This window comes from Oncorhynchus gorbuscha, linkage group LG09 (assembly GCF_021184085.1).
Source record: "Oncorhynchus gorbuscha isolate QuinsamMale2020 ecotype Even-year linkage group LG09, OgorEven_v1.0, whole genome shotgun sequence".
Lineage (NCBI taxonomy): Eukaryota > Metazoa > Chordata > Actinopteri > Salmoniformes > Salmonidae > Oncorhynchus > Oncorhynchus gorbuscha.
This window is the reverse complement of record NC_060181.1, coordinates 26,649,809-26,675,378: the sequence shown is the minus strand read 5'-3', so window position 1 is coordinate 26,675,378 and position 25,570 is coordinate 26,649,809. Positions and strand designations below refer to the sequence as shown.

General features: G+C 43.3%; 1 protein-coding gene across 3 annotated transcripts; it reads left to right on the top strand.

Moving 5' to 3' along the window:
• Positions 1 to 3,526: 3,526 nt before the first annotated feature.
• On the top strand, positions 3,527 to 15,384 carry LOC124043337 (transmembrane protein 106B-like). 3 transcript variants are annotated; one of them, XM_046361852.1, is made up of 8 exons: positions 3,527 to 3,678; positions 7,385 to 7,576; positions 10,141 to 10,204; positions 10,325 to 10,484; positions 10,767 to 10,907; positions 12,191 to 12,240; positions 12,845 to 12,898; positions 13,208 to 15,384. In XM_046361852.1, the coding sequence occupies exons 2-8, from the start codon at positions 7,393 to 7,395 to the stop codon at positions 13,347 to 13,349; spliced, it is 795 nt and encodes a 264-aa protein (XP_046217808.1). In that variant the 5' UTR covers positions 3,527 to 3,678; positions 7,385 to 7,392; the 3' UTR covers positions 13,350 to 15,384. The 3 variants fall into 3 exon arrangements, with proteins under 3 accessions (XP_046217808.1, XP_046217810.1, XP_046217807.1); XM_046361854.1 differs by lacking the exon at positions 3,527 to 3,678 and adding an exon at positions 4,460 to 4,726; XM_046361851.1 differs by lacking the exon at positions 3,527 to 3,678 and having other exon boundaries at positions 7,098 to 7,576.
• Positions 15,385 to 25,570: the final 10,186 nt, after the last annotated feature.

Genomic DNA, 25,570 nt, shown 5'->3' with positions numbered 1-25,570 from the left:
ATCCAAAATGGTTTTGTAGTAAATCAGTAAGAATGTCTCACCACATGTTCAAGAATGGCCTTTCTCCCTTTAAATCATCTCCAAAATATCGTTATTTTTTAACAAGCCATAGAAAGTTGGTTGGATTTTCAGTTTAATCCACCTGAAAAGACAGAACAAATAACTCAACAAATATTGTGGTTAAGCTCAAACATACTAATTTATTATTTATTTTTTGATAACATTTTTAAAAGAGGTATAAATCTTGTCAATTAAATAATAAATAGGACTGGTGGCGTCATATTAAAAAAGAAAGAAAAGGAATAAAGAATATATAAATATTTGGGCGAGCAATGTCAGAGCGGCACAGACTAAGATATGATAGAATACAGTGTATACATATGAGATAATTAATCCCAAAACTGTAAACATTATTAAAGTGACTAGTGTTCTATTAAAGGGAACAGTGATTCCAAGTCTATGTATATACAGAGGCTTGCAAAGGTAAATAATAAATAATAATATATGCCATTTAGCAGACGCTTTTATCCAAAGCAACTTACAGTCATGTGTGCATACATTCTACGTATGGGTGGTCCAGGGGATCGAACCCACTACCTTGGCGTTACAAGCGCCATGCTCTACCAACTGAGCTACAGAAGGACCAGGTATTCACCCGTTTGCAATTTTCTGTTTTGTTGCCTTACAACCTGGAATTAAAAAATATTTTTTTTGGGGGGGGGGGTTGTGTCATAAAATTTACACAACATGCCTACCACTTCGAAGATGAAAAATATTTTTTTTATTGTGAAACAAACAAGAAATGAGACAAAAAAAAATAACTTGAGCGTGCATGACTATTCACCGCTTCAAAGTCAGTACTTTGTAGAGCCACCTTTTGCAGCAAATACAGCTGCAAGTCTCTGGGGTATGTCTCTGTACGCTTGGCACATCTAGCCAATGGGATTTTTGCCCATTCTTCAAGGAAAAACTGCTCCAGCTCCTTCAAATTGGATGGGTTCCACTGGTGTACAGCAATCTTTAAGTAATTCCACAAATTCTCAATTGGATTGGGGTCTTAGGCCATTCCAAGACATTTAAATGTTTCCTGGTGGAAGGTCAACCTCCGTCTCAGTCTCAAATCTCTGGAAGACTTAAACAAGATTCCCTAAAGAATATCCTTGTATTTAGCGCCATCCATCATTCCTTCAATTCTGACCAGTCCCTGCCGATGAAAAACATCCCCACAGCATGATGCTGCCACCACCATGCTTCACGGTGGGGATGGTGTTCTCAGGGTGATGGGAGGTGTTGGGTTTGTGCCAGAGATAGCGTTTTCCTTGGCCAAAAAGCTCAATTTTAGTCTCATCTGACCAGAGTACCTACTTCCATATGTTTGGGGAGTCTCCCACATGGTTTTTGGCAAACACCAAACTCGTTTGTTATTTTCTTTAAGCAATGGCTTTTTTCTGGCCACTCTTCCATAAAGACCAGCTCCGTGGAGTGTACTGCTGGGTTATCTTTGGTCTCTTTGTTGCCTCTCTGATTAATGCCCTCCTTGCCTGGTCCATGAGTTTTGGTGGGTTCTTTTATATAACCCGACCCTGATCTATACTTCTCCACAACTTTGTCCCTGAACTGTTTGGAGAGCTCCTTGGTCTTCATGGTGCCGCTTGGTCTTCATGGTGCCGCTTGGTCTTCATGGTGCCGCTTGGTCTTCATGGTGCCGCTTGGTCTTCATGGTGCCGCTTGGTCTTCATGGTGCCGCTTGGTCTTCATGGTGCCGCTTGGTCTTCATGGTGCCGCTTGGTCTTCATGGTGCCGCTTGGTCTTCATGGTGCCGCTTGCTTAGTAGTGTTGCAGACTCTGGGCCTTTCAGAACAGGTGTATATATACTGAGATCATGTGAGAGATCATGTGACACTTAGATTGCACACAGGTGGACTTTATTTAACTAATTATGTGACTTCTGGAGGTAATTGGTTGCACCAGATCATATTTAGGGGGTTCATAGCAAAGGGAGTGAATACATATGCACGCAGCTGTTTTCCATTTTGACAAGATATTTTTTTCATTTCACTTCACCAATTTGGACTATTTTGTGTATGTCCATTACATGAAATCCAAATAAAAATATATTTATATATAGGTTGTAATGCAACAAAATAGGAAAAACAGCAAGGGGGATGAATACTTTTGCAAGGCAGTGCAGCAGCCACTAATGTGCTAGTGATGGCTACTTAACAGTCTTCTGGCCTTGAAAGAGAAGCTGTTTTTCAGTCTCTCGGCCCAGCTTTGATGCAACTGTACTGACCTCACCATCTGGATGATAGCGGGGTGAACAGGCAGTGGCTCGCGCGATTGTTGTCCTTGATGACCTCTTTAGCCTTCCTGTGACATCGGCTGCTGTAGGTGTCCTGGAGGGCAGGTAGTTTGCCCCCGGTGATGCATTGAGCAAACCGCACCACCCTCTGGAGAGTCCTGCGGTTGCGGGTGTGCAGTTGCAGTACTAGGCGGTGATACAGCCTGACAGGATGCTCTCAACAGTGCATCAGTAAAAGCCTCAAGCTTAATGATGAGCTTGGAGGGCACTATGGTGTTGAATGCTGTGCTATAGTCAATTAACAGCATTCTTACATAGGTATTCCTCTTGTCCAGATGAGCTAGGGCAGTGTGCAGTTCGATGGCGATTGCATAGTCTGTGGATCTATTGGGGCGGTAAGCATATTGAAGTGGGTCTAGGGTGGCAGGTAAGGTGGAGGTGATATGATCCTTGACTAGTCTTTCAAAGCAATTCATGATGACAGAAATGAGTGGTACAGGGTTGATGGTCATGTAGTTCAGTTACCTTTGCTTTCTTGGGTACAGGAACAATGGTGGACATCTTGAAGCATGGGGGACAATGGAATGGGATAGGGGGAGTGAATATGTCCGTAAACACTCCATCCAGCCGTCAGGGCCAGCAAGCCTTGCAAGGGTTAACAAGTTAGACGTCAGTGTCTGAGAGGTGGCTGGTATTCCCTTTGTAGTCCGTGGTCTGTAGACCCTGCAATATATGTCTGGTGTCTGAGCCTATGAATTGCGATTCCACTTTGCCTCTATACTGACGTTTTGCCTGGTTATGAACATTTCAAATCAGTAGGTCTACGACAATTTAAAATAATTAGCTGATTTTGGAGGCCATGTATTAGTCATAGGAATGCCTGAAATAGCATAGTACTGCTTTTTAACATTATTACCTCAAAACGTAACAAGGACATGTAGAAGTACTTTCTTCTACTTTATATATTTTTTAATTTAGTGCGAGGACCAATCGACATGTCAAATTAGTCGCGGTTAAAAAAAAACGACTTTGCAACGCGAAGTTATGGATTTGTTTTGTTTGTTGTAGGCGTTGACCGGATCATGGCTAGAAGGGATCCAGCTTTTGTCAAATAACGTCAGATTTGACTTTTCGTAGCAGGTTAGGATAATTAACGTTGCTGGTTAGGGTTAGCTACAACGCATTAACTTGACAAAAACGGGATCCCTTCTAGCTATATCCCGTTGTCCGAGATGACTAAAACTTTTATTTATTTTCTGACTACTCATCAGCTGACAAAGACGTCATCATCTGAAACGTACTGCGCATGTCAGGTTGGTTGACAACAAGAACTGCATGACCTGAAAGGATTGCTAGGAAAAACAACTCGTTTTCTGGTAAGACGGACAATAATAATTTCACTTTACTGTAGAATAAATAGTTAGTATGCTGTTAAATCTATTTTATTCCAGCACATATAGCAAACAAGACTGACCTGCTTTGCTGATGCTAGCTAGCAGCGGGTTGGACGTTCCAACAGGAAACTGTTCCAAAAATTATATAACAAGGTTGTATAGCGGCAGAATAAGATACCGGGTAGGAAGTGGGCTATTTCATTACGTTTTTCACTCACCACGTTTATTCCAAAAAAATGTCTGTCATTACTTTGGTAGCCTATGGACAAACATTAAGAATAGGCTACGTTGATGCCTATTCGGCAGCTTGTTAGTTAGGCGAATTGAGCATGCTACTTTATATAACGTTATGCGTTTTTTGCTGGCAACCTTGTACTTTACCAAGTTTTTGGAACAGATTCCTGTTGGAACGTTCCACACATTATACCCGCTAACAGCTGCTATCGTTGGCTAGCCTCCTAACGTTATCCTTTTGCAAGCTAGTTAGCCAGTTTGTTATGATAGTTGATTTACTAGCTAACTTAGTTTACAAACCAGTCGACAGTCAACTGACATTCTTGCTAACTAATGAGTAATTTCATTAATGGCAATGCCATATAACTAGCTAGTTAGCATAATTGGCACGATGAGTGGACCAGTGAATTAAACAAAGATTAACTTGCCGTTTGTTAACCAAATCATGTTAGCTAACTTATCTAGCTATAGAACCTGTAGCTAGCTATAGACCTTGTTATTTGGCGATTTATTGTTGATTTGAAGAAGCCTAACTAACTTCTATTTCTGTCTCAGTTTGTCAAATGCCGATTGATGTGTAGCAGTTAGCTACGAGCACAGCATTGGTTGGCTAACCCTCCTGGAGAGCTACTGCTGGCTGTACAGTAAAGGCTTTCTTTTATCTAGCCCTGTTCTAATACGCATCCAGTAAGACAACATGTAGGGATGAAGGCCGTCACTTAGTTAACGAACACTTTTGAAAACATTTATTGTGGGACTTACCTTTCCCAACAAGGTACTCTTGAAGAAAACAAAGGTAAAGTATATGATTTAAAATGCTTTTATTATCGTGGCATTTCGGTATGTGTATGTACAATTGAAGTTGGAAGTTTACATACACTTATGTTGGAGTCGTTAAAACTCGTTTTTCAACCACTCCACAAATTTCTTGTTAAACTATAGTTTTGGCAAGTCGGTTAGTACATCTACATTGTGTATGGCACAATCATTTTTCCAACAATTGTTTACAGACAGATTATTTCACTTATAATTCACTATCACAATTCCAGTGGGTCAGAAGTTTACATACACTAAGTTGTGCCTTTAAACAGCTTGGTAAATTCCAGAAAATTATGTCATGGCTTTAGAAGCTTCTGAGAGGCTAATTGAGATAATTTGAGTCAATTAGGGGTGTACCTGTGGATGTATTTCAAGGCCTACCTTCAAATTCATTGCCTATTGCTTGACATCATGGGAAAATCAAAAGAAATCAGCCAAGACTTCAGAAAAAAATTGCACACCTTCACAAGTCTGGTTCATCCTTGGGAGCAATTTCCAAATGCCTGAAGGTACCATGTTCATCGGTACAAACAATAGTCCCCTGGTCTGATGGAACAAAAATAGAACTGTTTGGCCATAATGACCATCGTTATGGTTGGAGGAAAAAGGGGGAGTCTTGCAAGCAGAGGAACACCATCCCAACTGTGAAGCACAGGGGTGCTTTGCTGCAGGAGGGACTGCAGGCGGCACATCACAAAATGGATGGCATCAGGAAGGAAAATTATGTGGATATATTGAAGCAACACCTCAAGACATCAGCCAGAAAGTTAAAGCTTGGTTGCAAATGGGTCTTCCAAATTGACAATGACCCCCAAGAAAAGTTGTGGCAAAATGGCTTAAGGACCATAAAGTCAAGGTATTGGAGTTACCATAACAAAGCACTGACGTCAATCCTATAGAACATTTTTGGGCAGAACTGAAAAAGCGTGTGCCTGACTGAGTTACACCAGCTCTGTCAGGTGGAATGGGCCAAAATTCACCCAACTTATTGTGGGAAGCTTGTGGAAGGCTACCCAAAACGTTTGACCCAAGTTAATCAATTTTTAAAGGCAATGCTACCAAATACACTCAATTAGTATGTAAACTTCTGACCCAGTAGGAATTTGATGAAAGAAATATATCAAATAAATCAGTCTCTACTATTATTCTGGCATTTCACATTCTTAAAATGAAGTGGTGACCTAAAACGGAATGTGTGGTGACCTAACTGACCTAAACAAGGATTTTTTTACTAGGATTAAATGTCAGGAATTGTGAAACTGAGTTTTAAATGTATTTGGCTAAGGTGTATGTAAACCTCCGACTTCAACTGTATGTGTTTATATAAACGCAGCAAAAAAAGAAACGTCCCATTTTCAGGACCCTGTTTCAAAGATAATTAGTAAAAATCCAATAACTTCACAGATCTTAATTGTAAAGGGTTTAAACATGGTTTCCCATGCTTGTTCAAAAAACCATAAACAATTAATGAACATGCACCTGTGGAACGGTCGTTAAGACACTAATGGCTTACAGACGGTAGGCAATTCAAGTCACTGTTATGAAAAAATTAGGACACTAAAGAGGCCTTTCTACTGACTCTGGAAAAACACCAAAAGATACCCAGGGTCCCTGCTCATCTGTCTGAATGTGCCTTAGGCATGCTGCAAGGAGGCATGGGGACTGCAGATGTGGCCAGGGCAATATATTGCAACGGCTGTACTGTGAAACGCCTGAGACAAGACGGACAGCTGAGCTTCCTCGCAGTGGCAGACCATGTATAACAACACCTGCACAGGATCGGTACATCCAAACATCACACCTGTGGGACAGGTACAGGATGGCAACAACTGCCTGAGTTACACCAGGAACGCACAATCCCTCCATCAGTTCTCAGACTGTCCGGAATAGGTTGAGAGAGGCTGGACTGAGGGCTTGTAGGTCTGTTAAGGCATGTCCTCACCAGACATCACCGGCACAAACCAACCGTCACTGGATCAGACAGAAAAAAAGGCAAAAAGTGCTCTTCACTAACGAGTGAATTGTCAGATTGTCAGATTAATGTTTATCATCGAAGGAATGAGCGTTACACCGAGGCCTGTACTCTGGAGCTGGATCGAGGTGGAGTGTCCATCATCGTCTGTGGCGGTGTGTCACAGCATCATTGGACTGAGCCTGTTGTCATTCCAGGCCATCTCAACACTGTGCATTACAGGGAAGACAACGTCCTCCCTTGTGGTATCCTTCCTGCAGGCTCACCCCCCCCAGAAATGTCTGAGAACTTACAGGTGCCTTGGTAGAAGAGTGGGGTAACATCATCTCACAGCAAAAACTGGCAAATCTGATGCAGTCCATGAGGAGGAGATGCACTGCAGTACTTAATGCAGCTGGTGGCCACACCAGATAATGACTGTTAATTTTGATTTTTACTCCCCCTTTGTTCAGGGACACATTATTCCATTTCTGTTGGTCACATGTCTGTGGAACTTGTTCATTTTGTCTCGGTTGTTGAATTTTGTTATGTTCATACAAATATTTACATGTTAAGTTTTCTGAAAATACCACTGTTGACAGTGAGAGGACTTTTCTTTTTTTTGCTGTGTGTTTGTCTCAAACATGACAAACAAATGCGAACCGGTAACCTCTGACCCTCCAGCTGTCACCATGGGGAAAGCCCTCTCCCTCCTGCCCAAGCAGACATGCCATGAAGACTCCCAGGACAGCCTGACCACCACCCAGGAGGATGATGGGAAGAGAGAGGATGTGTCCCAGTTCCCCTACGTCGAGTTCACAGGCCGCGACAGCGTCACATGTCCCAGCTGCCAGGGCACTGGGAGGATACCTAGAGGTGAGTAACACACACCTATGTAGAGTTCACTGGCAGAGACAGCATCACATGTCCCAGCTGTCAGGGTACAGACCGAATACCTGGAGGTAAACAGGATTTAAGATGCTATACCATTTGAATGAATATGACTGGGTAAGAGTTTTGTTCTGGTCAGTGTCACAGTCAGACTGCACTTGATGATGTGTGTGATAAAACCACAAAGGTGCTCTCTTGTGGATAATGGATAGTGTGACTGAATCACACTGTGAGCTTGAGGGAACCAATGACTGAATTTGGCCTGTAAACTCACTGTAATCAAGCTGTGTTTGTGGTTCATGATTTTTTTTATTCCCGGTGCCTGGTGAATTTCCCCTCTGAGGGATAATGTTGTACAGTATTGCCTAGGGATGTGAATCTCTTCTTTCAAGCACGACTCAATAAGTATCTAGATAAATACATTAGCTCTGTCACAATACAGGAACGACACTTTTAGTCTGAAACGATTCGGTTTGATACGTGGAACGAATCGATTCAGTCAAATTAAAATCTGATCCTGATCAAGTTGGACCTCCTTGAGCTGGATCTGTCTGAGATAACTTCTCTGAGGTGTGTGTGTGTCAGCGAATGAGTTATATGGTGTGCAGGCAGTTGAGCTGAGCCATAGGGCAGACTGAGCATTTAGGCCTTTTGTCCTCCACTTTGTATCTGAAATCCCCATCGACTGATTAACTTGTCATTTTATCAGATCAAAAATGTGTTGAGAAAGTAATATGTTTATATTTGTGTAGAACTTAGCTATGACTAGCTACAATTTTTTGGTAGGACAAAATGTCCCGATATCAATACATATCTGCCCATTATAGCCTACTGTTTTTACAGTGAGGAAAAAGTGAAATTTTCCCACACTAAGTTCTCATAAATTGCCATTGTGCTCCAAATGTTAATTTGTGACATTGTGACAATAATGAGATCATTAGATGTGCTGCAAGTATTTCGGTGCAATTTTCGGGCCGATATATCTATCTTTCAGTAAAAGGCCAATATCAACCGATGATATCGGTGAAACTACATATCGATCGAGCCCTAAGTGTATAGTCTATCATTTGGTGGTTCAAACCAACTGCTAAAACAGGCTGTCTCCACTGGTGGGTGTGATGTGACATGCCGTAATATCCTCAAACAAGTGTATGAATATCTTGTTCCAAAGTTCAAATACTTTTCTGTTTTGTGTGACACAACTATGGTTACCGCGTGGGGTTTTGTAGCCTAGGGAGAAACTGTCAGGCAGTAAGGCTGTTGGAACTTGTACTCCCTTTGACTGTCATAATGCCAAGAATCATTATATACCTATATTCACAACAGTCATAAATTATTTCACAATTTAATGAAACCAATCTTATGGATAATAAACTATTTGAGATTTTATTTTCCCTCCCTAGGCGACACGGGTGCCAATAGCATAGGAGAAAAATCGACCAACACCTAGGAACACCACATGATGAAACACCGACCAAAACCCACACACATATTCTGGCACAACATGAACACAAACATGCACAATTATTAATAACCCCTGGGTTTTATAGGAAAAACACTGCAGCTTTGAAGTCACGCCTTCATGTCTGCATGACAAATAACTTGACTGTGCTACTTCACAGCTCTTTTCTCCTCCCTGAAGCACATGCATATTTGGAACCAGGCTAGCTCTGAGGTTTTGCTGTGTGTTTTCCTGCTGTCCTGTAATTACCTCATCTTTAAGCCTCCAAACCTTAATTATCAAGTAAACAGTTTTTAATTTATTTATCGAATATCGGTGGAATTATAGGCCGGTTTCGAACAATTGGTAAAATAGCCTTATTTGCCAATAATATCTGTGAAGTGATTTATCAGTCAGGTTCTTGCTATGAATGAATATAGCACAGCTTCAGATTTCATTAGAACTTTACAGAAGAGAGCTGCTCTTCTCCCGCTCTGACTATAGGCCTACAGTACAGCTCACAAAAATGGTTGGTGTCCTTGTTATGAAATTACAACTTCATGTAAAAATGACCAAATGCACTGACTGTTAAAAGCAATACAATTGTATGGTGAACCTGGCAATTGAAAATGTCACCCAACTAATAAAGACTATGATTTTACATTGCCATGGCCATTTTACAATATTTTGAATGCTGAAGGTGCTGCGCAGATATTAGAGGCTCTCGTTGGTGCGAGCAGCTGAGCTCTGTACAGTTATCTGACTTGGAGGTCAATGACTGACATGCTTATTTAAATAGCTACTGAAGGAGAGGCCGCATCAATTAAGGCACAAAAGATTTAGGTAATTTCGTATAGGGAAATAATATGTTATGAATTGCCGGTTCACTGTTTTTTTTACTCATAACATTTTTAACGATTTTCTGACTGATTCACGCCACATTTGGATCAGTTTAGGGTCCTGCGAACCCGATGCACTCGTATCTTAGGCATCGGTCCCTGGTTCAATGGTTTATCAGTCAATTGTTACATCCCTAGTGTTGCTGTTGTGCTGTAGTTGTGTCCGATGATTAGCCTAAGTGTTGTAAATGTTTCCTTGCATTATGCAGGCCAAGAGAACCAGCTTGTAGCATTGATCCCATACAGTGACCAGAGACTCAGGCCCAGGAGAACGTAAGTGGAATGTCGTGGTTGGGTTGGTATCTCTAGGCTAAACGTAGCTGTTCCTTTCTTGTTATGTTTGTCGTACCCTGCCATTCTGACCCTGCCTTTTGTTCTCCTGCCTCTCCACAGAAAGCTGTATGTGATGTCCTCGGTGGCTGTGTGTCTGCTGCTGTCCAGCCTGGCTGTCTTCTTCCTGTTCCCTCGTACCATAGACGTCTCCTACGTGGGCGTCAAGTCGATCTTCGTCAGCTATGACGAGGACAAGAGGATTGTCTATCTCAACGTGACGGTGAGCCTCTCCTCTGGTCTAACCACATGATGATTTGGGTCACGTTGTGGACAGTCACATGAGGAGACGGCTTTTCCTTATCAAACTGTACTATCCTAAAGTTGGGCAAATGAGTTTGGTCACAAATGTTGCAGGACTCTAGGTATTCTGCCATCCCCTGTCATTTTGTATTAACTTCTAAACTTCCCTGGTTTGCCACACTGGCTAACTCTGGCTTCAAACTGCTGTGTGTGTGTTGCTCTGAGGGTAAAATTATAAGGTATTCTTTCTTCTTCCTTCCAGAACACTCTGAACATCACCAATAACAACTATTACAGTGTAGAGGTGTCCAACGTCACAGCCCAGGTCCAGTTCTCCAAGACAGTGATTGGGAAGTCCCGCATCAATAACATCACTGCTATCAGTCCTCTGGGCATGGAGCAGGTACACAACTCTGTAATAGCATGGCAAAAGGGCGTTAACGGCGCACTAGCAACAATGTAAAAGTTGTGGTAACAACTCTGTAATAGCATGGCAACAGGGTGTTAACGGCGCACTAGCAACAATGTAAAAGTTGTGGTAACAACTCTGTAATAGCATGGCAACAGGGCGTTAACGGCGCACTAGCAACAATGTAAAAGTTGTGGTAACAACTCTGTAATAGCATGGCAACAGGGCGTTAACGGCGCACTAGCAACAATGTAAAAGTTGTGGTAACAACTCTGTAATAGCATGGCAACAGGGCGTTAACGGCGCACTAGCAACAATGTAAAAGTTGTGGTAACAACTCTGTAATAGCATGGCAACAGGGCGTTAACAGCGCACTAGCAACAATGTAAAAGTTGTGGTAACAACTCTGTAATAGCATGGCAACAGGGCGTTAACGGCGCACTAGCAACAATGTAAAAGTTGTGGTAACAACTCTGTAATAGCATGGCAACAGGGCGTTAACGGCGCACTAGCAACAATGTAAAAGTTGTGGTAACAACTCTGTAATAGCATGGCAACAGGGCATTAACAGTGCACTAGCAACAATGTAAAAGTTGTGGTAACAACTCTGTAATAGCATGGCAACAGGGCGTTAACGGCGCACTAGCAACAATGTAAAAGTTGTGGTAACAACTCTGTAATAGCATGGCAACAGGGCGTTAACAGCGCACTAGCAACAATGTAAAAGTTGTGGTAACAACTCTGTAATAGCATGGCAACAGGGCGTTAACGGCGCACTAGCAACAATGTAAAAGTTGTGGTAACAACTCTGTAATAGCATGGCAACAGGGCGTTAACGGCGCACTAGCAACAATGTAAAAGTTGTGGTAACAACTCTGTAATAGCATGGCAACAGGGCGTTATCGGCGCACTAGCAACAATGTAAAAGTTGTGGTAACAACTCTGTAATAGCATGGCAACAGGGCGTTAACAGCACACTAGCAACAATGTAAAAGTTGTGGTAACAACTCTGTAATAGCATGGCAACAGGGCGTTAACAGCACACTAGCAACAATGTAAAAGTTGTGGTAACAACTCTCATCATTATTGGACATGCAGCAGAAAGTCCTGTTTCACTAAATTCAAGAGCCAACAAGCCATAGCTGTTTTTAGTGGACTCAGACCCCTATTCCTGGTCCTGGTCCTAAGTTGCTCAACTTGTCACATTATGTATTTTGTCACTTCAAATACTTCCTCCTAGTCACCTTTTTGATCATAACCCTGTGTGTTGTTCCCAGGTTGACTACATGGTTCCCACCATTCTAGCAGATGATATGAGCTACATGTAGTAAGTACAGCACACCCCAGCACAGCACATAGCTTTTTGAGAACACGGAACCTGATAAAGACCTCATGGTCGAGACTTTGTTTCAATAAATCCTATGTGAGTACAGATTGCAGCCTGCTTTTAGTTTTTGCTTAACCTTGTCCCCAGGCTCATATAGAGCCTGAAAACAGTGTGGAACAAAGTCAGACTTGAAAGGGGCATGTTGTAGTTGAGGCGGGAGAGGGACAGCCTGCCATAGCTGGATTAAATTAATTTGGGTATATATAAACTGTATATGTGAAAATAAATTCTTAGATGCATACTTTCTGATTTCCCCAACTCCTTCATTGTTCATTGTTTAGCCTCACTTGTGCTGCTCCTGCTTTAAAATCCACAACATGGAGGGGAGGTTCAAGGGTTACGCTAGATGGTGATGGACTGAGTCATCAGCCAATGAAAATCCAGCGGGACCTTTTCCCGCTCTTGCCATAGTCTCCATTCAAGTCCATTTCTGAAACCCAATGAAACCAGACGGTTGGACAGAGTAAAAGCCGGCTGGTGGACAAATGTAACTTTTTGCTCATCACATGAAACTGACTGATGTGTCTGTTCCTCTGTGTCCTAGTGATTACTGCAGCCTGCAGACCATAAAGGTGCACAACATCGTTGTCATGATGCAGTAAGTACCTCCCTTTTATCATTCTCACAGGACCACGAAGACTGGCTCCCATGTCATACGTATTAATGTACTCGGAACAGTTAGTCAACCTTGTTCTGTGTGGTTAATGACCTCCCTTTATTAATAAGGAACTTTTCTGATACCGTCCTCTATTCATACAGAATGGAAATTGACCTAATCCCATATCCAACCAATATCCTCTTGTATTTTTCTATATTAACTGGATGTGATCACTTCCCTGCTTGTTATTGTCCTAAAGGGTACAAAAAAAGACATTTGCATTAAATGAAATCCTCTTGTTGTTTTCAGGGTGACGGTAACGACGATGTACTTTGGCCACATGGAGCAGGTCACGCAGGAGATGTACCAGTATGTAGACTGTGGAGGTAACACCACCACTCTGAGGGGGGCGCAGCCCAAGGTGTCTAATGCCCCAATACCCCCAGAGTAACCCCCTTGCCCTACCTGACCTGGAGAAGTTCCTTGGAAGCTAGTCTAACATCAGAGATCTTGCAGAACTACTGGTTGTTTAGGCTTGTGCTCCAACCCTTCTCTAACACAGCTGGTCAATTGAAGGTGGTATGTTCGAGCAGGGATACGTGTTTGCACCCAGTAGTTCTCCAGGAGGAGAGTTGGCCACCCCAGCCATAGATGGATCACTGTGTTTCTCCCTCCACCACCCCTCTACCGATGAAGACCCCACTGTAGATGTCATGTAATTCTGTGTTCGCTCACCATTGTGTTGGGAGTATATGCCAGGTGTGTGGTGGGGGGGGGGGATGTGTCTACTGACAAAAATATTTGTTTTTAATGTCTAAACACTAAGTACCATACTATTTCAGTACCAAACCATTATGCACTTTATTAATGCATTTAACATTCAACTTCTCATTGTGTTCATGGAAAATGTTACAAAGCCACTCCACACTCCTCCAAACCACTTGAACTGTAGATGTCTGAACTAATAATCCTCAAACTGTGGATGAGGATGACCTCAGACTTCTCTCACTAAGCTGGTCTCAAGTCTGTATCTCTATGATAGTCGAAGGAGTTGAACAAACAGATCTGGGACCAGTCGACTATTCTCAAAGCCGGACCTCACGTAACACATTAATAATGTGTATTATTATGACAGGTGAATCTAGTGTATTATTTAATTCTGCTGAAAAGTCAGAGGCACAGTGAGCCAAGTCTGAAATGACACCTATGACTATAGAACACACTACAAGGCCTCTGGCCAAAGGTAGTGCGCTATATAGGTTTCTCAAACTAATCTCCGGACATCGAAGCCCGTTCCGCTGCGCTTTGTTCATGGTTCCCTTCTAATCTGGGACTGATTTTAGACCTGGAACACCAGGTGTGTGCAATTGAATGATCAGGTAGAACAGAAAAGTAGCAGGCTCCGGACCTCGTAGAGAGAGTTTAATACCCCTGGTATAGGGGATAGGGTGCTGTTTGGGGGTGATGTCAGAATGTGCCATTTCTCATATGTATAATCTTGTAATGACCGGGCTCTCCTCTAGAGGGCTCTCTGTACAATCTTGATTTGGACCAGTTGTTTACTAATATTACCCTCTGTTGGGTGATCCAACTGTGTTAATGTGTGATCCATTGATTGAATTAAAAGGCTTATGTCCCTAAAATGGAGTCATTTAAAGAAATGAAGATGTTAAAAGTTCCTTCTACCACTCTGTTCCCAATTGTTACAACAACCAGATTGATTGATAGTGATTGATTATCAGTAATTGACCTCTTCCTTCTGAGTTCGTGCCTACGAGGGACTCGCATAATGTTTTGTGATACCAACCTACTGCTGACTTGAATTTGACCAACTTGGTTTTTACACGCATGAAGAGGATAACCTGCAAGGGACTTTGTACATTTTGATAAATGACTTCCCTGCGTATCAAACTCAGTTGGAGAGTTTAGAACTACCTAGATTTAATACCACGTTTGTAATATGATTCCTACCCACATTGCGGGAAACCTTTTTGAAATGTACAACTCAAATAGAAACGACCCTCTGTCATAGAAATATACCTTGAATTTCTTTATGAATTATCATACTTAGTAGTTTGCCGTTATCTAATTTGCAGTTTCCTGAGTTATCGTAGAGCACAACATTTAACATGTGTACAGTCGTTTGTTCCTAATCAATTAATATTGTACGGAAGAGTGGATCAGCTTTTGAATGAATGGTAAGATTGAGTGAAGACTTGCAGTACTACTGACACATCAACTAGAAAAGTGGTTGATCTGATTTAGGTTGTTCTTTCCTAATGTCTACTTCTGCTGTGGGGTACTGACATTTATTTTGATTAATGGTATTTGACAATGTAAATACAAGCACTTTTTTTAATGTAGTTGATGTTTTTATTATTTGCTTTTCATCGTGATACATTCAAAATGGGTGATCATGATTTGTCCTACCTAGTTTAATTGCGTGGTCACCCTTTCTGAAAGCGTGAATAAAGTTTGACATCTCATTTGTCTGTCTTGTATTTCCTTCTCTTTGTTCATGGCTTTTTAATTTAACCAACCTCAGAGGAACTGGTAAGAAATGGAACACTCACATGCAAATTAGCACATGAATCAGTGTGACATCACAATGCACTCATGAACCCATAGATTTGTTGTAATACTGGAATTCTGACTGCATGTTTGCAAAACTTGTCTCCTGAGCAGAAGTGAACTCTCACAATGTTACCATGGGGACAGTTGACAGCCAGTGGGGACAGTTTTTACATCATAAACACCATATGTGACGTCAAACACCTGTCTGCATAAATAGCCTGTTTCGGCGGCATTTGGTACATTTAATTTCCCTAGGTGGCTGAAGGTACGTTGGTAACCATGCACTTTCAGCCCAATTTGGAAGAGGATCTTTCTTTTGCCTTACAGCTAGATCATGGTAAGTTGATATTACTGATGACATGTTGATGCAAACTTGTATTGTAAATTACTTGTACACTGTCAGATGAGCTGTAACATGGCTGTAGCCTCAAGGTTGTTTGGCTTGACAGCAATGGAGCAAGAGTACCAATAGATCCTGGACCAGGCTAGTAACCAGGGTTTGAATCACCGGGCAAACAGGGAAATCTGGAGGAATTTGCATCTAGAGAGTAGCTGGCTTCAATTTAATATGTTCTATACCCAGGACTATTGTGCCCTGGGGCAAAGCACTTACCACCAGCTGACCCTATGCTGCTCCCAGCCTGTGGTGCGTGTGTCAGGTTGGGTCCTTTGCTTTGACAGCGAATATGAAAATAATGTTTCTGCGAATAGTATTGTATGTTACACATATTGTAGTTTATTTTTGCATTTTGTGTATGCAGGATCAGCAGTGACATTACTTGTGAACAATGCTGCCCCTTACAGTGCAGGTGGGGTATACCAGATGTACCACGCAGCACCATCGGCCTCCTGGCACGGTCTTCCTGTGTACCAAGGTTCCCCACCTCACCAGCTGGCCTTGATCACTTCAGAGACACACGGGGAGACTATTCCTATGGGTCCTGTTGAAACACCTGAGACAAGCCAGCATCAGGACGTTTTAGACTTGAGCCAGAGTTCAGAGTCTCCTGAGCCACTCAAGAGGAAGAGAAAGAAGAAGAAGAAGCATGCTGCACCTAAACAGAGGAACCCACATGGCAGATTTGATTGGACCAGCCAAGAACACAGCACTACAGAGAAGTACAAGAGGATAATGTCACTGCTGAGGAAAGACGGGGTAGAGGTGGTGGATGAGACAGGGACGAAGGGACTAACAGACACTGACAGTGAGTCTGACCAACATGTGCATCAAATGAGGAGAAAGAGAGCAGTGAGTAAAGGAAAAAAACAGAGCATCAAAGTGAAAAAAGCAACAGTGAAAAGTAGGAGCCAAAACCAGGCTAACCGACTAAACCGAGACAATGGCAATTTTCAGCAATCTGACATATTTTCATCTCTGCTGGAGACACATGCCGTTGGGCCTGCACTGGAGCGGTTATTCTACCTACCAGCAGAGGGCAATGATGAGGAAGACCTGCTCGCCGAAGTGTTGGAAGAGCTCTCAGGGGTTCCAAGATACCCAGACCTCTCAGAGGAAGCTTTGAGCAACCTGACCCTTTCAGAATATGCCACTCTCATGAACGTGTTCCCCCATCCGCAGCTTCCGCCCTTACCCGTACCCTTACCCGTACCCGTACCCGTACCCTTACACGTACCCTTACCCGTACCCTCCTTCCTCCTTCTGCGACCTGACGTCGGACCAGTCTATAGAAAGACTCCAGAGTTACTCACACCATCTACCCACTGCGACTGGGTCACCCATGGCAACCCCAGTGATGCCAGCTACACCAGTACAGTTGGCCATTTTGAGGCCCACCATCCTGCCTCTCCAGAACCTCAGCAGCCAGGTGATTCCGACTACACCAATACCTACAGCCGTTTTGGCAACCCTTTAGCTATAACTCCAGAACCCCTGCAGCCAGGGGACTACACCAATACAGGCAACCATTTGGAAGACCAATACATTGCCTTGCCTGACAATGTGGTTAGCCAATTTTTGGAGTCTGACTATATTTCCCCTGAGCCTGCCTCCTCCCCAGAGCCAGAGCTTCAGCCTTTAGTGCTGAGTGTAGAGAGGGAGCCAATGAAGAGAGAGGCCCAGAGACTGAGGCAGCAGACAGCCAGGATGACGTTATATTGCCTGGAGCACAACCCACTGGCCGACAGAGAGGACTTCACACTGGAGCGCTACCTGGACATGTTCACTGACGGAAACACAGTGACTGTGACTACGGAACAATAACCCCAGGAAATTGTATTGGGATTTTTCACCAATAAACATTTTGAATAAAGGCAACGCTCTGCTGTTGTTAATTCTAATCTAACGTACATTTGTTTGCACTTTATATAATCTGTTGTAGAGAATATAATAGAATATCATCATAATAGATTAGCTAGTGTACATACCGTCACACTGTTAGTCATTTTGATATCTCCATGTCTCAGGGAGATGAAATGTAGTTGGTGGATTTACGATTGATATCAGGCAGCAATGATGATAACATATCAAGATAAGATATCAGTGCTTGACATGGACTGAAATAGGTGCCGGTACTCATTTTGCTTGCTGCTACTGTTTATATTTAGGTGCAGGAGCTCCACAATACTTTTAAACTAATATTCTAGAAGAGGAATAGGGGCTCAAGCATTAGAAAATGTGAAATGTAGGAACTCCGGTAAGCTCCTACCCAAGTCGAGCACCGAGTGTTATGCCTATTCAATGGGTAAGATTCAGTATGGTGATGTTTGGAATTTAGCTGGTATTTATGATGTCGTAGCTGTTCTTTACAAAAGAAGGAATTAAACCTCTCAAAGATCCAATTCCCAGCAGATGTTGATGTTCCTCTCTACGTTGAAACAGTGCCAGAAAGAAGTTATTGAATTCCAGTACATGATTGATTAATAATGAGCCATCTAAGATACTTGTAATAGATGACACGACTGAGAACTTGTTTGTTTAACTGCACGTAATCACTAACTAGTGGAGTGGTCACAGCCTGTCTTTGTCTCTAACACAGACTTTAACTGTGTGTAATATCTGTCGTTAAATGAAGACCAAGGTGCAGCGTGGTAGGCGTACATTTTCCTTTTAATTATAAATGTTCCACTAAAAACAATAAACAACTCAACGAACATAAAGCTATGGAGTGCAAACACATGCAACAACCAAAGACAAGATCCCACATCTGAAGGTGGGAAAAAAGGGCTGCCTAAGTATGATCCCCAATCAGAGTCAACGATAGACAGCTGCCTCTAATTGGGAACCATACTCGGCCAACAAAGAAATATAAACATAGATTTCCCACCCTAGTCACACCCTGACCGACCAAATAGAGAATTTAAAGGATCTCTAAGGTCAGGGCATGACACTGCGCTACATTTGAAGGTACTACTTCTTGTAAACTTCCCCTAAATGGCCTACCTTGACATAAACATTGTAGCCTACCCCACCATTGTAAAGAACATGCTATGAGAAAATAACAATGTAAAGCTGAAGAGCAAATTGTTAAGTGACACTGATGTTTGAAATATTGTTTATGGTCCTAAGCAACAGCACTGTTTGCTCTATTTATTTTCTGAGATAGCTAGTATATTTTCCCTGTCCATCTTTGATATACCCGTAGAGAATGTTATGTTCAACAATACATAGAAAAATTGGCCAAATAACATATGTTAATGTGTATATTTTTCAATATTCATAAATTAATGTATGAACATTGTTATTGAAATCAAAATGCTACTCTTAGAGCAAGCGATAAATCTTCATGTGACACCAAATTTTGATTTGTAGCACTTACATATCAAATATTATGGAGACTTAAAGGAGGCCAAAATGTCATAAATATGCCAACTTTGATTATTTCTCAACTATGCTTTTAGATACAAATATCAACTATATGTCAACAATCCTTCCTCCAAAGGACCATTCTACACATGACCAAAAGTATGTGGACAACTGATCGTCGAATATCTCATTCCAAAATAATGGGCATTGGTCCCCCCTTTGCTGTTGAAACAGCCTCCATGTTTCTGGGAAGGCTTTCCACTAGATGTTGGAACATTGCTGCGGGCATTTGCTTCCATTCAGCCACAAGACCATTAATGAGGTCGGGCACTGATGTTGAGCGATGAGGCCTGGCTCACAGTCGGCGTTCCAATTCATCCCAAAGATGTCCAATGGGGTTGAGGTCAGTGCTCTGTGCAGGCCATTCAAGTTCTTCCACACCTAACTCGACAAATAATTTCTGTATGGACCTTGCTTTGTGCACTGGGGCATTGTCATGCTGAAACAGGAAAGGGCTGTCCCCAAACTGTTGCCACAAAGTTGGAAGCACAGAATCGTCTAGAATGTCATTGTATGCTGTAGCGTTAAGATTTCCCTTCAAGGGCCTAGCCTGAACCATGAAAAACAGCCCCAGACCATTATTCCTCCTCCACCAAACTTTATAGTTGGCTCAATCGATTCGGGCAGGTAGTGATTTCCTGTCATCGTCCAAATCCAGGTTTGTCTTTTGGACTGCCAGATAGTGAGGCGTGATCCATCACTCCAGAGAACACGTTTCCACTGCTCCAGAGTCCAATGGCGCCGAGCTTTACACCACCTCAGCTGACGCTTGGCATTGCGCATTGTGATCTTGGGCTTGTGTGTGGCTGCTTGGCCATGGAAACCCATTTTATAGAGCTTCCAACGAACAGTTATTGTGCTGATGTTGCTTCCAGAGGCAGTTTGGAACTCAGTAGTGAGTGTTGCAGCTGAGGACAGATGATTTTGACGAGCTTCAGCACTCGGCAAGAAGTTGACAAACAGCCTAGTTGGAAAGGTGGCAACCTGTGACGGTGCCACGTTGAAAGTCACTGAGTTCTTCAGTAAGGCCGCTCTACTGCCAATGTGTGTCTATGGAGATTATATGGCTGTGTGTTCAATTTAATAAACCTGTCATCAACGGGTGTGGCTGAAATAGCCAAATCCACTCATTTGAAAGGGTGTCCACATACTTTTGTATAATGTATTTATTAAGTGTTGTAAACTCCCCCAAATCATGATTTTTTAATCCTGGTTTTGTGAGCAATCACACTACGGCATCCACCCTCACAGCTGGCCATGTCCCTTAGTTGATGATGTGGTTGTTACTGACAAGAAGCACATGGCTGAGCTTTTTAATCACCACTTCATTAAGTCAGGATTTCTATTTGACTCAGCCATGCCTCCTTGCCCATCCAACATTTCAAGCTGATCCTAAATGTTATAGACCTATTTCTGTTTTTCCCTGTTTATCAAAAGTGTTGGAAAAACGTGTCAATAATCAACTGACTGGCTTTCTTGATGTCTATAGTATTCTCGCTGGTATTCAATCTGGTTTCCGCTCAGGTTATGGATGTGTCACTGCAACCTTAAAGATCCTCAATTATGTCACTATTGTCTTTGATTGTAAGCAATGTTGTGCTGCTATTTTTATTGACTTGGCCAAAGCTTTTGACACGGTAGACCATTCCATTCTTGTGATGGGCTTAAGGAGTATTGGTGTCCCTGAGCCTGCTTGGCCTGGTTTGCTAACCACCTCTCTCAAAGAGTGCAGTGTATAATGTCAGAAAATATACTGTCTCTGCCACTGCCAATCACCAAGGGAGTACCCCAAGGCTCGGCCCTAGGCCCCACGCTCCTCTCAATTTACATGAACAACATAGCTCAGGCAGTAGGAAGCTCTCTCATTCATTTATCTGCAGATGATACAGTCTTATACTCAGCTGGTCCCTCCCCAGATTTTGTGTTAAATGCTCTACAACAAAGCTTTCTTCGTGTCCAAAAAGCTTTCTCGACCCTTAACCTTGTTCTGAACACTCCAAAACAAAGGTTATGTGGTTTGGTAAGAAGAATGCCCCTCTCCCCACAGGTGTGATTACTACATCTGAAGGTTTAAAGCTTGAGGTAGTCACCTTATACAAGTACTTGAGAGTATGGCACATATCAAAGCTGCAGGCTAACGTAAAATCTAGACTTGGTTTCCTCTATCGTAATTGCTCCTCTTTCACCCCAGCTGCAAAACAAACCCTGATTCATATGACCATCCTACCCATGCTAGATTACGTAATTTATAGATTGCAGGTAAGGTTACTCTCTAGTGGCTAGATGCTCTTTACCATTCGTCCATCAGATTTGCCACCAAATCCTCTGTAAACTCTCTGTATACATGTCGCAAGACCCGTTCTGCCAGTCGCATTCTGTTAATGGTCCCCAAAGCACACACATCCCTGGGTTGCTCCCCTTTTCAGTTAGCTGCAGCTCGCGACTGGAACGAGCTGCAACAAACACTCAAACTGGACAGTTTTATCTCAATCTTTGCGATCAATGACTCGATCATGGACTCTCTTACTGACAGTTGTATCTGCTTTGCGTTATGTATTGTTGTCTCTTGCTTCTTGTCCTTTGTGTTGTTGTCTGTGCCCAATAATGTCTGTACCATGTTTTGTGCTGCTACCATGTTGTGGTACTACCATGTTGTTGTCATGTTGTGTTGCTACCATGCTGTGTTGTCATGTGTTGCTGACTTGCTAAGTTGTTGTCTTAGGTCTCTCTTTATGTAGTGTTGTGTTGTCTCTCTTGTCGTGATGTGTTTTGTCCTATATTTATATATATATTTTATTTTTAATCCCAGCCCCCATCCCCGCTGGAGGCTTTTTTGCCTTTTGGTAGTTTATTTTGGTAATGTATTTTTTTTTAAAGGTTAAATAAAATAAAAAAATCTAAATAAATCCATGATAAAGGATCCCTGACAGTCTCTTCTATCGCTCACCATCTCTTGACAGTCTCCTCCTCTTCTATCACTCACCATCTCTTGACTGTCTCCTCCTCTTCTATCACTCACCATCTCTTGACTGTCTCCTCCTCTTCTATCGCTCACTGTCAGGACCCGGTTACGAACCCGGGTCTCCGGAGTGAGAAACAGTCACTAAACCAACTAAGCCACGAATAGTCAGCAGAACCCAGAAGATGAGGCAGACACAGCAGTACTTGAGACGGTGTATTTAATGAAGTAAAAAGTGAAGTTCTTCAGGAAAACATGTAACTCCACAACCTCAAAAGGAATTCCAAAAGAACAAAGGCAATCCTCCATGACAAAAAGGCAAATCCACAAGGTGGAAGGCACAGCACAAAAAGCCTCAAAAGATACTCAAAAACAAACACACAAGAACAAAAAACAGAACTCCACAAGAGAGTCCACCGGGATCAACAAGAGCTCACAGAGTACTAGGGCTGGGTGCTAACATACAAACACAGAGCACAGAACTGAGTAAAACAAAGGGTTTAAATACAGTCAGGGGAAACGAGGCACAGGTGCAAATAATAATGGGGATCAAGGGAAAACAAAAGGTCAAAAGGCACAATGGGGGAATCTAGTGACCAAAAACCGGAACAACCCTGGCCAAATCCTGACAGCTCACCATCTCGACTCTCTCCTCTTCTATCGCTCACCATCTCTTGACTGTCTCCTCCTCTTCTATCGCTCACCATCTCTTGACTGTCTCCTCCTCTTCTATCGCTCACATTAATAGACACTAAGTGGAAACTGGTCACAAGCTTCACCGACATGAAAATAAAATTACTTTTAGGGGAAAAAAACAATACTCGAAACAGATTTGTTACACAACATTAACAGATCGGTCTTGTAATCGAACACTTACGTAGTAGTTAGTAGTGAGTAGTTGTACTACATACTATCATAGTATTTCAAGACTTGTGAGGAAAATGCTTGCGAAATGTGTTGGAATGGAGCAGGTATGGCTGGTAAATCTAAACGTTACGAAAACCATTGCAAACACCTTGAACTCCCCTAAGCCATAACCTTCAGAGACCAGTCTAATATTAAACAACTGATCCAATTGTGGGGATTTTTTTTCTGGTTCTCTATATTCATAAGTGCAGCGACAAATAACCACACACTGCTGAGCAGTGTTGAAACTACAAGATACACATCTTGTCACACACTGACCATAGTTTGCTTTGTATGTTTCTATATTTTGTTTGGTCAGGGTGTGATCTGAGTGGGCATTCTATGTTGGATGTCTAGTTTGTCTGTTTCTGTGTTTGGCCTGATATGGTTCTCAATCAGAGGCAGGTGTTAGTCATTGTCTCTGATTGGGAGCCATATTTAGGTAGCCTGTTTTGTCATTGTGGGTTGTGGGTGATTGTCTATGTTAGTTGCTTGTGTTAGCGCAGGTCTCATTATAGCTTCACGGTCGTTAGTTGTTTATTGTGTTGTATAGTTTGTATTCAGTGTTCAGTGCTTTCTTTAATTAAAAAAATCATCATGAACACATACCACGCCGCATTTGGTCCGCTCCTTACGACGATCATGACAGAATCACCCACCACAACAGGACCAAGCGGTGTGGCGGACAGGCAGGAGCAGCGCACGGAGGACTGGACATGGGAGGACGAGTTGGACGGTAAAGGACCCTGGGCACAGCCAGGAGAATATCGCCGCCCCAAAGAAGATCTGGAGGAAGCGAAGGCGGAGAGGCGCTGGTATGAGGAGGCAGCACGGTGACGCGGATGGAAGCCCGAGAGTCAGCCCCAAAAATGTATTGGGGGGGGGGGGGGGGGGGGGAACAGGAAGTGTGGTGAAGCCAGGTAGGAGTCCTGCGCCAACTTCCTGTGCTTACCGGAGGGCGAGAGAGACCGGGCAGGCACCGTGTTATGCTGTGGAGCACATGGTGTTCCCAGTGCGGGCATCGAGCCAGGTGCCATGAAGCCGGCTCTACGCATCTGGTCTCCAGTGCGTCTCCTTGGGCCGGCGTACATGGCACCAGCCTTACGCATGGTGTCCCCGGAACGCCAGCGCAGCCCAGTGCGAGCTATTCCACCTTGCCGCACTGGCAGGGCGACCGGGAGCATTCAACCAGGTAAGGTTGGGCAGGCTCGGTGCTCAAGAGCTCTGATGCGCCTGCACGGTCCGGTCTATCCAGTACCACCTCCACGCACCCGCCACCAGGGGTAGCCCCCCGCACCAGGCTGTCTCTCCGTCTCATCCCTACAGGTGCTCCCGCCTGTCCGGGCGCTGCCAGAGCTTCCGCCCCTCAGTCCAGAGGCACCAGAGCTCCTCCGTCCAGCGCTGCCAGAGCCTTCCTCTCCAGCGCCGCCGGAGTCTCCAGTCTGCCTGGCGCCACCTGAGCTGGCCGTCTGACTGGAGACTCCGGCGGCGCCGCCTGAGCAGGCTGTCTACCCGGCGTCGCCTGAGCTGGCCGCCGGAGTCTCCAGTCTGCCCGGTGCCGCCTGAGCTGGCCGTCTGCCCGGCGCCGCATGAGCTGGTCTCCCAGTCCAGAGCTGCGAGGGTCGCCGCTCAAAGGACGCTACTAAAGTGGACTAAGACTATGGTGAAGTGGGGGCCTCGTCCAGCGCCAGAGCCGCCACCGTGGACAGATGCCCACCCAGACCCTCCCCAATAGGTTCAGGTTTTGCGGGGGTACTGTCACGCCCTGACCATAGTTTGCTTTGTATGTTTCTATGTTTTGTTTTGTCAGGGTGTGATCTGAGTGGGCATTCTATGTTGGATGTCTAGTTTGTCTGTTTCTATGTTTGGCCTGATATGGTTCTCAGAGTCAGGTGTTAGTCATTGTCTCTGCTTGGGAGCCATATTTAGGTAGCCTGTTTTGTCATTGTCGGTTGTGGGTCATTGTGAGTTGTGGGTGATTGTCTATGTTAGTTGCTTGTGTCAGCACAGTTCTCATTATAGCTTCACGGTTGTTATTCGTTTATTGTTTTTGTATAGTTTGTATTCAGTGTTCAGTGCTTTCTTTAATTAAAAAATCATCATGAACACATACCACGCCGCATTTGGTCCGCTCCTTACGACGATCTCTATCGATCTGAATGCAAGTTATTTAAAGCCTAATATAACATTATGATGTGATACATTTATTAGAGCAGCACCTTAACTTGAAACACTGAGTATGAATAGAGACAGTAATATGCATGTACAGTAAAAACAAGTGTAAAAACCACACACATACTGTGTTTGTGTGTGAGTGTACTTTGGCAGCATCTAAGACACACCCACCCCTTCTCAGCCTCCAACTTATAGCCCTGCACACTGCTGCTATTGACTCACTCCTCCCCATGAC